A 13,894-nucleotide genomic window follows, 5' to 3' on the forward strand; every position below is an offset into this window, starting at 1 on the left:
TCCAGGGTGTGGAGGGCCTTCTCAATGAGATGGACTGGTGCTGGACAAAAGGAAGGCAAAACAATTTCCTCATTGAGATGGAAAAAGGACACTACTTTGGGCAGGAAAGACGGGGACGTCCTGAGAACTGCCTTGTCCTGATGAAAGTTCAGGAACGGAGGGCGGCAGGACAGGGCCGCCAATTCTGAAACTTGTCGAATTGACGTAATTGCCACTAGAAAGACCACCTTCCAAGAGAGGACGGTCAGTGGAACGTCCTGCAGTGGTTTGAAAGGAGCTTCCTCTTAGGCCCTGAGAAGCAGGTTAAGGTCCCATGACTTCAATGGCCTTCTATAAGGAGGCACCACATGGGAGACTCCCTGAATGAAGTTCTTGACCTGAAGTTTGGTGGCAATTTTACATAATAACATAGTTTTGAAGGCTGAAGGAAGACCCTATGGCCATCTAGTTCAGCCTATTTTTAGTGCAGCTGTTCTGCATTGTTGATCCTGGGGAAGGCAAAACATCCACAGAGTAGAAGCCAATTTTCTCCATAGGGAAAAAAATTCCTTCCCCTAAGCTGGGTCAATCATCTACCTATATTATGTTATTTGTAACCTTCTATACGGTTACTCACAAGAAAAGCATCCATTCCTTTCTTAAATTCAGTGAGTTGGCCATCACTAATTCCTCAGGAAGAGAATTCCAGAGCCTCACTGCTCTTACCGTGAAGAACCCTCTTCTATGCTGGTGCTGAAATTGTCTTTCCTCCAAAGGAAGAGAATGCCCCCTTGTTGTCACAGTCCTTGGTACAAACAGTTCATTGGTGAGATCTCTACATTGCACGCTGATATACTTGTACATATATATTAGGTCTCCCCTAAGTCTTCTCTTTTCTAGAGTAAATAGACCTAATTTTGATAACCTTTCTGGGTATTGTAGTGAACCAACTCCATTTATCATTTTAGTAGCCCGCCTTTGAACCCTTTCAAGTTCAGTAATGTCTTTCTTGAGCACCGGCATCCAAAATTGCACACAATACTCCAAGTGTGGTCTGACGAGTGATTTGTATAGAGGGAGAATTGTGTTTTCATCTCGTATCCCCAAACCTCTTCTAACGCATCCCATGACCCTATTTGCTTTGGTGGCAGCTGCCTGACACTGGGCACTCCAAATTAGCTTCTTATTGACTAAGATGCCCAAGTCTTTTTTTTGCGTTGGAATAGCACTGACAAGGCCGAAATTTGGCCCTTGAGTGAGCTAAGCGCGAGGCCTGACTTTAAACCGGATTAAAGGAATTCCAATATGGCCAGAATGGAAAACACCAGAGGGGATCGACCATGATTCTTGCACCATGAAAAGAAGGTTTTCCAGGTGCGGTGATAGATGCGCATGGACAGAGTCTTCCTAGCACTAATCATGGTGGAAATCACGTCGTGAGAGAACCCAGCCTGTGCTAAAATCAAGAATTCAACGGCCACACCGTCAAAGACTGGGCCCCGGAGTTCTGGTGGTAAATCGGGTCCTGAGAGAGTAGATCCATGCGATCTGGAAGTCGCCAGGGGAAGTCGGCGACCAGTTGTATCAGTTCTGCGTACCATGCCCGGCGCAGCCAATCTGGCACGACAAGCATCACTGGTACTCCCTCTGTTCTGATCTTCTTGATGACCCTTGGAAGCAAGGGAAGAGGGGGAGGAAGATGTACGGGAGCCGGAACAGGTGCCACGACAGAACTAGGGCGTCCACTACGATGGCGCATGGATCGGGCAATGAATCGAGGAACCTTCGTGTTTAGTCTTGAGGCCATGAGATCCACATCCGGAGTCGCCCAACGATGACAAATCTGCTGAAAAAGACTTCGGAATGAAGAGACCACTCTCCTGAGGCAAGGCCCTGGCGACTGAGAAAATCTGACGCCTGGGATGTGGATTGCTGAGATGGGCGAATGGCTGGTCTTGGCCCAATGGAGGATGTGACTCACTTCGTGCATGGCCATCCTGCTCTGAGTACACCCGTAGCGTTGTCGGATTGGATCTTGATTGGGTGACATGCGAGGAGATGGTGGAAACTCCGTAGAGCTAATCTGATCACACGTATCTCCAAGATGTTGATGGGGAGACGTGACTCTCGAGTTGACCAATGACCCTGTGCCATGTGGTGACGAAAGACCGCACCCCAACCCAGAAGACTTGCATCGGTGGTTACTACCAATCATCTTACTGGGAGAAAAGACATCCCTTGATTCAGGGAGGACTTCAGTGTCCAACACTTGAGGGCTTGCCTGACCCGCAGGGACAGAAGGAACCGATGGTCTAGGGAGAACGGATTCTTGTCCCAAGCTAACAGCAACGCGTGTTGCAAGGGACGGAGATGGAACTGTGCGAATGGAACTGCTTCCATCGCTGCCACCATCTTTCCGAGAATTCTCATGCTGAAACGAATGGCGTGAGGAACCAGTCAGGAAAGAGTCGGCGCTGTCTGTTCTAAGGATTGGGTCTTTTCTGGAGGGAGAATGACCAACCCGCAGGAAGTGTCCAAGATCATTCCTAAAAAGGAAATCTGCTGGGCCGGTTTTGGGAAAGATTTCTCAAAGCTTATCTTCCAGCCCAGGCAAGAAAGTGGATTTACCTTTATATCCACGGATTCCTTGCAGGCTGGAAGGGATGGACCCTTGATGAGCAGGTCATCCAGAAACGGTAACACCACCACTCCCCGAGTGGAGAAAGGCCATGACAGCCACCATGACCTTGGTAAAGACCCTGGGGGCGGTGGCGAATCCGAAGGGCAAGGCAACGGACTGGAAGAGTTCCTCGTGAATTGAAAAACGCAGGAACTGCTGGTGGGACGGGCAGATCGGAATGTGAAGGCAAGCGTCCTTGATGTCGATGGATGCTAGGAACTCTCCTTTTTCCATGGAAGTGACAACTGATTGGAGATTCCTCGGAATCGCCGTAACTTGACAAACTGATTTAACAGTTTGAGATCCAGTATGGGTCGCATGGTCCCGTCCTTCTTTGGAACCACAAAAAGGTTTGAATAAAAACCCATGAACCTTTCGTGATGAGGGACCGGAATGATGACTCCGTCCCTTTGCAGAGCCTGAGCAGCCCGAAGGAAGGCTCTCGTTTTTCATGGTAGAAGATCTATGTGATCTGGCTCCCCTTGATCCAGATGCCCTTGGCCTGGGCTTCCAAGAGCAGTTAGGTCTGTATGAGACCTGAGAGCCTCTGTCTCCGCACGGGGATCGACTTGATCCGGAAGAGAAGGTAGTGGAGGACCAACCGGAATTGTTGCGAAAAGGTCGAAAACTCGTCGGCTGTTGGCTCCGGAACGGCCGAACAGTTTTTAGTTGAGGAAGAAATTTACTCTTTCCCCCGGTAGTATCAGAAATGAGCTGATCCAGTTTCTCTCCAAAAAGACGACCAGTCTGATAGGGCAGGGAAGTCAACGATCTTTCAGATGTGGCATCCGCCCGCCAGTCGTGGAGCCATAGGGCTCTTCTAATGGAGATCGCATTAGCGGCAGTTTGAGAAGTGCAATTGGCAGCATCTAAAGAAGCGTCCACTACAAAGTCCGCTGCGTGAATTATCTGCCTGGCAACCCGTTGCCTCCGGAGGAAGATTGGTACCCTGGAAGGAAGTAATCAAGACTTCTGCCCAAGCGGCCATTGGCTTAGTGACCCAAGTAGTCGCGAAAGATGGAAAAAGCGCCGCTCCTGAAGCTTCAAAAACTGAGCGGGCAAGATAAGTCAATTTGACGATCCGAGGGGTTTCTGACTGAGGAGCCCTCAGAGATGGATAGGAGCGTTTTAGAAACAAGACTCGATACAGGAGGGTCCACCGAAGGGGACTGTAACCAATCCTTCATTAGGTCTGGAGCAAAAGGGTATTTAGTCTCAGTAGACTTTTGCCCTGTGAACCGCTTATGTGGCCGATCCCTATGTTTCTGGACAATGTCCTTAAACTCCGGATGGCTGGCAAATAACCTGCGCACACGCTTGGTTTTCTTAAATGAGATAGGGTGTGCTGAAGCGGGAATATTTTCCTCATCCAACTTCAGAATCCTGTTGACTGATTCTATAAGAGAATCATGCAACTCTTGATCAGTTGGGGGGATTCTGAGGGGCAGACATGTCAGATTCGAATTCAGAGTCGTGCTCGCTGTGAACCTCAGGAGAGGGAGAGTGAGAGACAGGAGTCGCAGATCCTGAGGGGCGAACGTGACTAGGGGACGCGTCATGGGTCCGCTTTCTAGAGACCTGACCATCCCTTGAACGAGTACGGCCCATGCTGGTGGACGGTTCCCGGCCGATGCCAGAGCCCTCCTTGGGAGGTAAGGACGCTTTCTGACTTAAAGAGTCCTCCTGGAGGGAGAATATAGCCTGGGTCAGAGACTCCGACCGTGACAGGGACGCAGCCCACTCAGGGGTACGAAACGCAGAGGCCTGCCAGCGGCGGCGAGGGGCGTTTGAGCGCAGGCCAGGTCGCAGTCCGTGCATAACGGATTAGTCTGTGCACTGGGTAAGGCAGACTTGCAAGTGGTACACACGATAGAAAACACTGTGCTTCTTAGCAGCCCGTTTAGCCTCCTTAGATTGAGACATAGTGCTCCTGAAAGGGTTAAAGGCAGATACTGGTCTGCAGCTGCAGGGAATGTGCCGGGAAGGGGTTAAGCTTTGCTCTGAGGGCAGATGCAGCTTACCTCGGTCCTGTGCTGTGTCCCTGGGTGGAATAGCGGTGGCCCTGTGGTGACACCCGGCATCCGGCAGAGTGTGTGCCTCACAGCCTGTTTCCAGAGCAGGCTGAGGTGAATTTCATGGCCCCCGAGACTAGGATTGCGCCTCTCGTAAGAGACGAGAGGCGCCAAGGAGGGGCAGTGGGGCCAGTGCGGGAGGCGCTATTAAAATTGCGGCCTAGTAGGCCGGAGACAAAATCTTTGGCCTACCCGCGGCGCCGAGAGCGGGGGGGGGGGGGCCGCGATGGGGCGCCAGAGCACCGCTGCTGAGACACGGTCAGCGCCTCTCCCAGGGACCAGGACCCGACCCCATACCTCTACTCCAGTGCTCAGGTTGGCCGCGCTGTCCTGGGCCATCCACGCAGGTCTTCTCATCCTCATGGGCTGATGTAGCAGAGCTGGAGGAGTTCTTAAAGGGGTACGCTCCATCGATCCACCCTATAGGTAGGGGGATGGAGAGCTATGGGGCTGATTCAGGGCATTCGGGAGCGCTGTAGGTAAATGCCTCTGCCGGTCTCCATGCACTCCATGCATCTTCTGTTGCGCTTGCCCTCATATCCGTCCACCGTAAGGAATCGTCAGAGGAATCAGCCACGTTCGTCGCAGGAAAGTGTACGGGGAGGGATATTTCGCGTGCTTGCCTGTTGGTTCGGGGGAGAGCGGGCTGTAGAAAGGTACCGTCGCCCCCTTCACTCCGTTAATTAAAAAATAAAAATTTACTGAAAATTCAAAAATAAAAAAAAACGGTGGGGTCTGAAACCAGACCCAAGTGCCTCCTACAGACACTAAGCAAGAACTAGAGAAATCTGATCCAGCGAGAGGGTGTATACTGCAGGGGAGGAGTTACATTTTTTTCAGGTTTACTTCGTGTCCGCCTAGTGGCAAGCAGCATAACACCCACTGTCTGTGTCCGCCAATGAGGCATAGGAGAAAGAACTTTTACTTTGTTAGTCTTCTTAGGGGACTTAAACCTACAATTATCTGATCGATTAAACTATATAAGGCAACACCCCAACAATACAGCATACAGAAACAATCAGGGTCAATGAAAGCAAGCCACAGGCTGGTCTTCATAGGGGCACCATCATAGCAGGCATGGGGGGCCTTACTAGACTCCCAACTGAAAGAGTAGCTCTTCAGCACCATGCAGTCTCGCTGTGGGGGCCTGATTAGTGCGTGCAATGGTGCACTCCCAGGCTGCGTGCTATAAATGGTGCTGTCAGAGATTGATAGTGGCATTTAAGGACTTAACAGCATAATATGCATGGAACCCTAATGTAATAATACTTAGCAACACACTGTACCATGGAGCTGATATTCAGTGGAGAACCTGATGCAAAGCCGCTCAACCCAAGGGATGCTGGAAGTGATCGTCGCTTAGGAGATACCATCAATGAGTGACTGCTTGTTGAGGATCTTTTCCTCCTGTTTCCACGTTTCCTACCATCCTGCCCTGTGCCACACTCCATGCGGATAGTGGCAGTCAGAGGGCTATGTTTGCTTGATGGCGACCTCCCGGAGGAACCTCCGCCTCCACTTGTTATAGTAAAGATTATTCGCCTCTTGGCTTCAATTTCAGCATCACTGTCTATTTCTCCATCTCCCGAAAGCTTGCTTGGGTCTTGAAGTGTACGTGGACTATTCGATATGGAATAGTGAGCAGGTGACCGCTGAGAGATTTGCTGGTGATGGGAAGGAGTGGAACTACGAGATCCTCCCGAGTTTGAAAGCGTGCCTGAATTTGAGGAGTCATCCATGCAGTCTGTCTCTGATCCATGGCTGTTCAAAACTGGTCCATTCAAGGATGACCAGGTTGGGTAAAAGAAACCTGAAAAACAGAGGAAGATATAGAAGTGTATACTTTATAAAAATATGGGTATACTGTATATGTAATATATTTATGAAAAGAGACACAGTGGGACAGAGGAAGGAAAGGAAAAGAGGGAGCCACAGAGGGAGGGAAGGAAAGGAAAAGAGGGAGCCACAGAGGGAGGGAAGGAAGGAAGAAAGGGAGCCACAGAGGGAGGGAAGGAAGGAAGAAAGGGAGCCACAGAGGGAGGAAAGGAAGAAAGAAAGGGAGCCACAGAGGGAGGAAAGGAAGAAAGAAAGGGAGCCACAGAGGGAGGAAAGGAAGAAAGGGAGCCACAGAGGGAGGAAAGGAAGAAAGGGAGCCACAGAGGGAGGAAAGGAAGAAAGGGAGCCACAGAGGGAGGAAAGGAAGAAAGGGAGCCACAGAGGGAGGAAAGGAAGAAAGGGAGCCACAGAGAGAGAGAAGGGAAGAAAGGGAGCCACATACAGAGAGAAGGAAGAAAGGGAGCCACAGAGGGAGGAAAAGAAAAAAGGAAGCCACAGAGAGAGGGAAGGAAGAAAGGGAGCCACAGAGAGAGGGAAGGAAGAAAGGGAGCCACAGAGGGAGGAAAGGTAGAAAGGGAGCCACAGAGGGAGGAAAGGAAGAAAGGGAGCCACAGAGGGAGGAAAAGAAGAAAGGGAGCCACAGAGAGAGGGAAGGAAGAAAGGGAGCCACAGAGAGAGGAGAGGAAAAAAGGGAGCCACAGAGGGAGGGAAGGAAGAAAGGGAGCCACACAGAGAGACGAAAGGGAGCCACATAGAGAGACGAAAGGGAGCCACACAGAGAGACGAAAGGGAGCCACACAGAGAGACGAAAGGGAGCCACACAGAGACGAAAGGGAGCCACACAGAGAGACGAAAGGGAGCCACACAGAGAGACGAAAGGGAGCCACACAGAGAGACGAAAGGGAGCCACACAGAGAGACGAAAGGGAGCCACACAGAGAGACGAAAGGGAGCCACACAGAGAGACGAAAGGGAGCCACACAGAGAGACGAAAGGGAGCCACACAGAGAGACGAAAGGGAGCCACACAGAGAGACGAAAGGGAGCCACACAGAGAGACGAAAGGGAGCCACACAGAGAGACGAAAGGGAGCCACACAGAGAGACGAAAGGGAGCCACACAGAGAGACGAAAGGGAGCCACACAGAGAGACGAAAGGGAGCCACACAGAGAGACGAAAGGGAGCCACACAGAGAGACGAAAGGGAGGCACACAGAGAGACGAAAGGGAGGCACACAGAGACGAAAGGAAGAAAGGGAGCCACAGAGGGAGGAAAGGGAGCCACACAGAGAGGATACACAGAGGGAGGAAAGGAAGAACGTGAGCCACAGAAGATAGAAAGGGAGCCACAGAGGGAGGGAAGAAAGAAAGGGAGCCACAGAGGTAGGAACTATGAGGTACTGATCTACCTATATAACTATATTATCTATCTATACACGCCCAAATACAGTATATATACACACACGTATATGTCACTATGTAGCTGCAGAGTTGTGTATCCTCAATGCGCACTGCAAGGATTCTCAGGCACGGGTGTTCATGTGACCACAATTATGCAATTTGACTATTTCTGCCCATCTAATTGGCACAGGACTGCATGTATGAAAATCATATACTTGTGGTCACACATCCGTCGCTGGAAAATCCCCACAACATGCAATGCTAGCGATGTGAGGTTTGCTTAAGACCAGACAACCTCTTTAAAATCTGATTAAATCTGGCACACAGCAACTGTTCTAGATTCAGTGTATTTTGCAGTAAATTGGTATATGCTTAGATGCAAGATATCCTCAGTGTTTGGAAGAACATGTAGACTATTCACACTTAAACTGTGTTACAACTTTTTTCTTTATTAAAAAAGCTACTTTGCCGACCCTGACAGGCTTATTGGATTTCATATCTTCCATAAAAACAAAATCGTAAAGTGCTGTAGAATAAGATGGCGCTATATAACTAAAAGTTATGGGTAAACTGGCTGCACAGAAAATGTAAAGACCCACACAAACTTATGGCAGCTAACTGGTTAGACACAAAACTTGAAAGAACTAGTCCACCATCATCATGGAGCTACACCATACACCTACTCAGATGAAAGCTTTACTTGATTGACTGAGGGCATCCATTTATTCTGAGAGGGCAGCTGGAGCAAGGGGCTGGGTTTTTTAGGAATAACTTTGAATTACAAAAAACCCCAACAACCCTACTTTCAATACGAAAGCCAAATGCTTGAACACTACCTCTCCAGATTTATTGACAAAGGCGACCAGGAAGAATAAAGGGATTTGAGATCTCAGTATCTGTCACAGTATCCAACAGACCCAAAATATTAACATATCTTTAAAAAAAAAAAAAAAAAAAAAACCTTGGGAAAGGGAAAGGAATGTAATAGGAAGCAGTCTACGCATAGGTAGCATACTGGCCAAAGGCTTAACACTATAGCTTTACAATACAGATCTAATGCACGGCCCAGTATTTACATAATAAAACAAAAAATAAAAATTTTAGACTCATTGTTCTGAAATTAGCCTTTAGTTGGTGCTTGAAATATGGAAATCAAACTGCATAGATGGAGCAACATATAAGGAAAGTGTGAGAAAATCAATATAAACCAGTTACCTGAGGTAGCCAGCGACTTGGAGACAGCAGCATAATTGAGGTTTGCAGTAGCACCATATTGATTATCAATACATGAGCTGTCTCGGCTATGACAACCAGGACTGGGACTGTTTCTCTGGAACAAGAAGTCAGAAGTTAGTAAAGTTAAAATATCCAAAGAGGTTGTGGCAAACAATAATGGTAACAAAACAAAAAAGAAAAGGAACGTGTGTTCACAAAGTCAGCTTTGAAGGAGCATTGTCAGGCATGCCAGAAAACAGGACTTGCGGATTGAGATTTAGTAAAATCCCATGTATTACATTGTGTACAATATAAACAGCATAATCCAAGTTATTTTAATGAGAGATGGGGCTAGTCACAATAGCGGGGTGTTGAAGGGTAACCACACCAGTAAAGCCCCAATCACTACATGTAGACGGCCAGCTCCTCAAGTAAGCACTTCATGCCAGTGGCTTCCGATAACACCTTTCCGGTGGGGGTGCCGGGTGTCAGACCCCCAACCAATCAGACATTGATGCCTTATCCTAAGAATGGGGAATCAATGTAAAAGTAGCGAACAACTACTTTCAGCAAAAGTGGTATAATTTGTATTTTATTCTCCCTTAAAAGTGCTATGATCGGCTATTTTCATCAGTCTCCGACATGAATGGAGGAGCAGGAGTGATGGGAAACTAAGAAGCTCCATTTAACCCCTTAATGACAGGAAATACGTCTTTTTACTGACCTGAGATATAAAGAGAATCTCATCCCCATACAGGTGACAATCCAGTAGCTGTCGACTGTCCACTATAGCTGACAACTTGCTGTATCATAAACGATCAGTGTTGTCACCGTCCATATCTGTTTAACCCCTTAGATGTTGCTGTCAAAAATGACTACATCAAATAAATGGTTAATAGATTGTGGGGGGTTCCGCTTTAATCTGACACACTGAGATCATGATAGTGTGGTCCTGTGGTTTGCCATCGCAATTCACAGCCAAATTAGCTGCCTTAGACTCTCCCGGCTATAGCTGTCAGTTCATAAGTCAGTGACATTTAGGTGGTAAACAAGCATTTTTTCATTCCTGCTCTACCACTTTGCATTAATTCCTGAAAATCATCTGAATCTTTATTAAACTATCTGACAGAAGTTTTCAGTATGTCGGGGGGGCTGTTTTTAAAATGGAATCACTTCTGGGGTTTTCCAATATATAGGACCCCCCAAAGTCACTACTAACCTGGATAGGTCCATCAAAAAAATAAATTTTGTAAATTTCTTTGAAAAAATGAAAAATTACTGCTGCATTTTTAAACCTCCTAAAAGGCTAACAAAATAAATTAGCATTTTAAAAATGGTGCTGATGTAAAGCAGACATGTGGGAAATGTTATTTATTAATGTTTTTGTGTGGTATGACTATCTGGATTAAAGGGATAAAAATTTTTTTTACATTTTTGTCAAGTTTCTGATATTTTTTATAAACAAACAAAACATCAACCTAAATTTACCATTATCATAAATTATAATGTGCCAAAAAAAAAAAAAAATTTCAAAATCAATGGGATTTATTGAAGTGTTCCAGAGTTAGTAGCACAAAGTGACATCGGTCAGAATTTTAAAAAATTGGCCCCGTCACTAAGGGGTTTTAAAGGGAACCCATCAGATCTGATAACGCTACAAACCCGTAGACGTGCGGTTAATTATCAGGTCAACAGCATTAGAAAAGATGCTTGGTTGCTGTACTAAAAGTGTGGTACCCAGGAGAAAACTTTTTCTCTCCCAGGAGCTGCTGGCTTTCAGTCATATTGTCACAATCACCACTCAGTATATTGTAAGCACACCCCTGCACTTTGACTGACAGTCGGTTCAGCACTGAGGCACTGCAGAGTGAGCTGTCAAAAGTTCCAGGGTGTGATTACAATCACAGCTCACAGTATACTTACCAGTGACTAGTCACGCCTATATGACTGAAAGCTGGCAGCTCCTGGGAGAAATCAAGTTAATTTTCTCATGGGTGCAACACTTCGTACAGCAGCTGAGCACCTCCATAACACTATCAACCTGCAGATTAACTGGATTTATGCAGGATAACAGCGTTATTGGACAAAACAAACCCTTAAATCCTAACTACAATGGAAAGGTACAGAGATTGGGGCAACTTTTCTTGCTATGTCAGGCACTCCAGTTTTCAGACGTTTATCATCTATCCCATGGGTAGGTGATAAATATCTTTTGTGGTAATACCCCTTTAACTCACATAATTAATCTGTAAAACTAAAGTGGACCACCACAAACTTACTACAATATTTAAGCTCATATGCCCAAATATCAATAATACAAGTAGTATCTGTTGCAGTGACTATGTTTTTACTCAAGACATGCAATAATTAGACATCCATTAATGTCTATTCTAATTACACAGTAATACAACATTCTTTCTGCCAATTAAAAGTCTGTCCCGATGGGAGATACAATGCAGTATGGCATACCTCAGAACAAAAGAACTTAATGTTCAGAAACCAGGCCTATAAGTTGGGTACAAGGAAGAACAGATCATTATCCTACCTTTTCCACACGACTTGGCAAGACAACACTTGCCAAAGGTATACTGACTGGCAGCTTATTAGGTTGGACTGTGCTAAGTGGGATACTAATAGGCAAACTGGTGATGGTCTCAAGGTTAGGAGCAGAAGAATAATCTCTGGATATCTGAAAGAAAATATAAACAATGAGAACCTAAAAAACTAACTGCAAAGTATAAATATAAATTGCTTCTGTGATTAAAATCTGTACAATAACCTACTGTATTCACCTACCTTATCACATCCTCTTTCCATTGCGGTCTGTCCAGCCTCAGGAGATGAAGGGTGAGACTCCTGAGGACTTAGCTGGATACCATTTAAAATTCCAGAACTCGATGACAAAAAACTACTTTCTCTCACCAGTTCACTTCTAAATACAACAAACAACATTAAGAAAGTGCATTAATGCCAATAATGCAAATCAAAAAAATATTTTACATGGTGCCCCCTAAATGTCTGACTGGAGGGGTTTGTGAAATAGGTTATAAGATGAGCAAGAACATCAAGGAAACAACTTTCTCGTACCTATGAGCGATGTCTGGGCCTTTGGAATTAGGATCTTGATTAAGATGACGCCTCATAGCAATTTTGGCAGGAGAGTAGCGTGTGTAGTCTGGTTGAGACTGGCCATTTTTTTCTCCCTTGTGCCGTGATGCATTTAGATCATTGTGATCTACACGAGATGGTGTGCTTTCTTTAGAGCAAGGCCTACTTCCTCCACCACGACAAGAGTGGTACAATTCATAGCTAGAAGCATGACCATTAATTAAGGGTTCAGGGCTCATGCCGTTGATGCTGGACGACTGAGTAGGGAGCAGACGAGTTTGTGATCCCTCTGGTGGGTAGCGAGCAGTGAAACTACCCTTCGAGCGACTGTTACTTGGTGGTGGATCCTCTGATAATGTGGTAGATTTTAGCTGAAGCAATTCATGTTGCCTCTGAAATTTCTCAAGCTCTACTATGCTGATCTGAAAATAAAGAATGAGCAAAGGGTTAAGCATGTAAAGAGTAGATGTCAGCTCTTAAAGTATTTGTTTTCCATCCCTGCAGCCCCACTTGATTGTCTTCACACTGCACTTTTAGAAGCTGTACTTCCCTACAGTTCAGCCTAGTCTCCAGGCTCCATCTTGAATACCACATTACACCCTGCATTTATTCCTCTGCACTCCTTTAAATCCCAGCATCAAATGGGCAGCTAAAGGCAATACCATCTATGCCTCTATAATCCACTTCATAAGCTAAAATATTTTAAGTACAAAGCAAAAGGCCGAACAGTGATCTGTTACATTATTAATGAGTGACATGAGCTGTCTAGTAGTCATCAGTAACTGTGATAGGAACTTCTGCTCCTTTTTAAAGAACCTCAGGGTTACAGTCCATGCAATATACAGTAGGTATATACAGTATGATTTGTATAAAGGGTAAGGAAAAGGTTTTATGCATGTCCCAGAAAAGCCAAGCATGCTGCCTCATCAAATGAGGAAGAAATATTGATCCATTTCTCAGCTTCATCATCTTTATAGAAATTTTACTTATCATAGCCAGAAAACATTTTGAACACTAATGCATGTTAAAAGGATATTAGGATGTCCACTACCGAACGATTCCTTCTTAATGTTTAATGTCATGCATCAACCGAGAATAACCATGCTGAAATCACAGGAGCAACACCAGTCTGGGGGTTGTCTAGTAGCGAAAAACCCATTTAAGAAATACAACCAATACTGCAAAATATCAATGACCTGTAACTCCAAACAATGCTTTTGCTTTTCTGAAATCTGATTCTTCAGTGTGGATTTCTCCTTCATCAGATTCTCCAGGGACAGTGTATTCCAATCCAATTTTAACTCTTCACAACGGGCCTTCAGCTGTAAGTGAAAACAGAACAAAAGCTACATGATTTCCGGTGTAGTAAGTGTGTAGAAGTAGTCATTTTGCCTTTATCTGTATGACAGTGTGATCCAACTTAACAGCAGATGCAAACCATGCCAGGAAAATCAGGTAAACTAAATTTTTCCCTACAAAACCAAGGGGGCATTAACCCTGGTTAATAAAGGGGTTATTCATTACAGGATAACCCCATATGATAAATGTCCATAGTACAGCACACACTTCTATACCTTCAAGAACAGCACGGTTTCTACAATATTTG

The 13,894-nt window shown here is 45.9% G+C and overlaps 1 protein-coding gene across 2 annotated transcripts in view; it reads right to left on the reverse strand.

Moving 5' to 3' along the window:
- The window catches only part of DOT1L (DOT1 like histone lysine methyltransferase), a 177,243-nt gene that overhangs the window by 20,287 nt on the left and 143,062 nt on the right, over positions 1-13,894 (reverse strand). For both annotated transcript variants that reach the window (XM_073546030.1, XM_073546023.1), the window contains exons 19-24: positions 13,485-13,610; positions 12,268-12,710; positions 11,977-12,112; positions 11,726-11,869; positions 9,181-9,295; positions 6,018-6,541 (exon numbers count right to left, since the gene is read on the reverse strand). In XM_073546030.1, the coding sequence (XP_073402131.1) occupies positions 6,018-6,541; positions 9,181-9,295; positions 11,726-11,869; positions 11,977-12,112; positions 12,268-12,710; positions 13,485-13,610 (1,488 nt within the window). The remainder of the gene's footprint in view (positions 1-6,017; positions 6,542-9,180; positions 9,296-11,725; positions 11,870-11,976; positions 12,113-12,267; positions 12,711-13,484; positions 13,611-13,894) is intronic.

Source organism: Dendrobates tinctorius, unplaced genomic scaffold (genome assembly GCF_039654945.1).
Source record: "Dendrobates tinctorius isolate UK_male_01 unplaced genomic scaffold, ASM3965494v1 ptg000011l, whole genome shotgun sequence".
Lineage (NCBI taxonomy): Eukaryota > Metazoa > Chordata > Amphibia > Anura > Dendrobatidae > Dendrobates > Dendrobates tinctorius.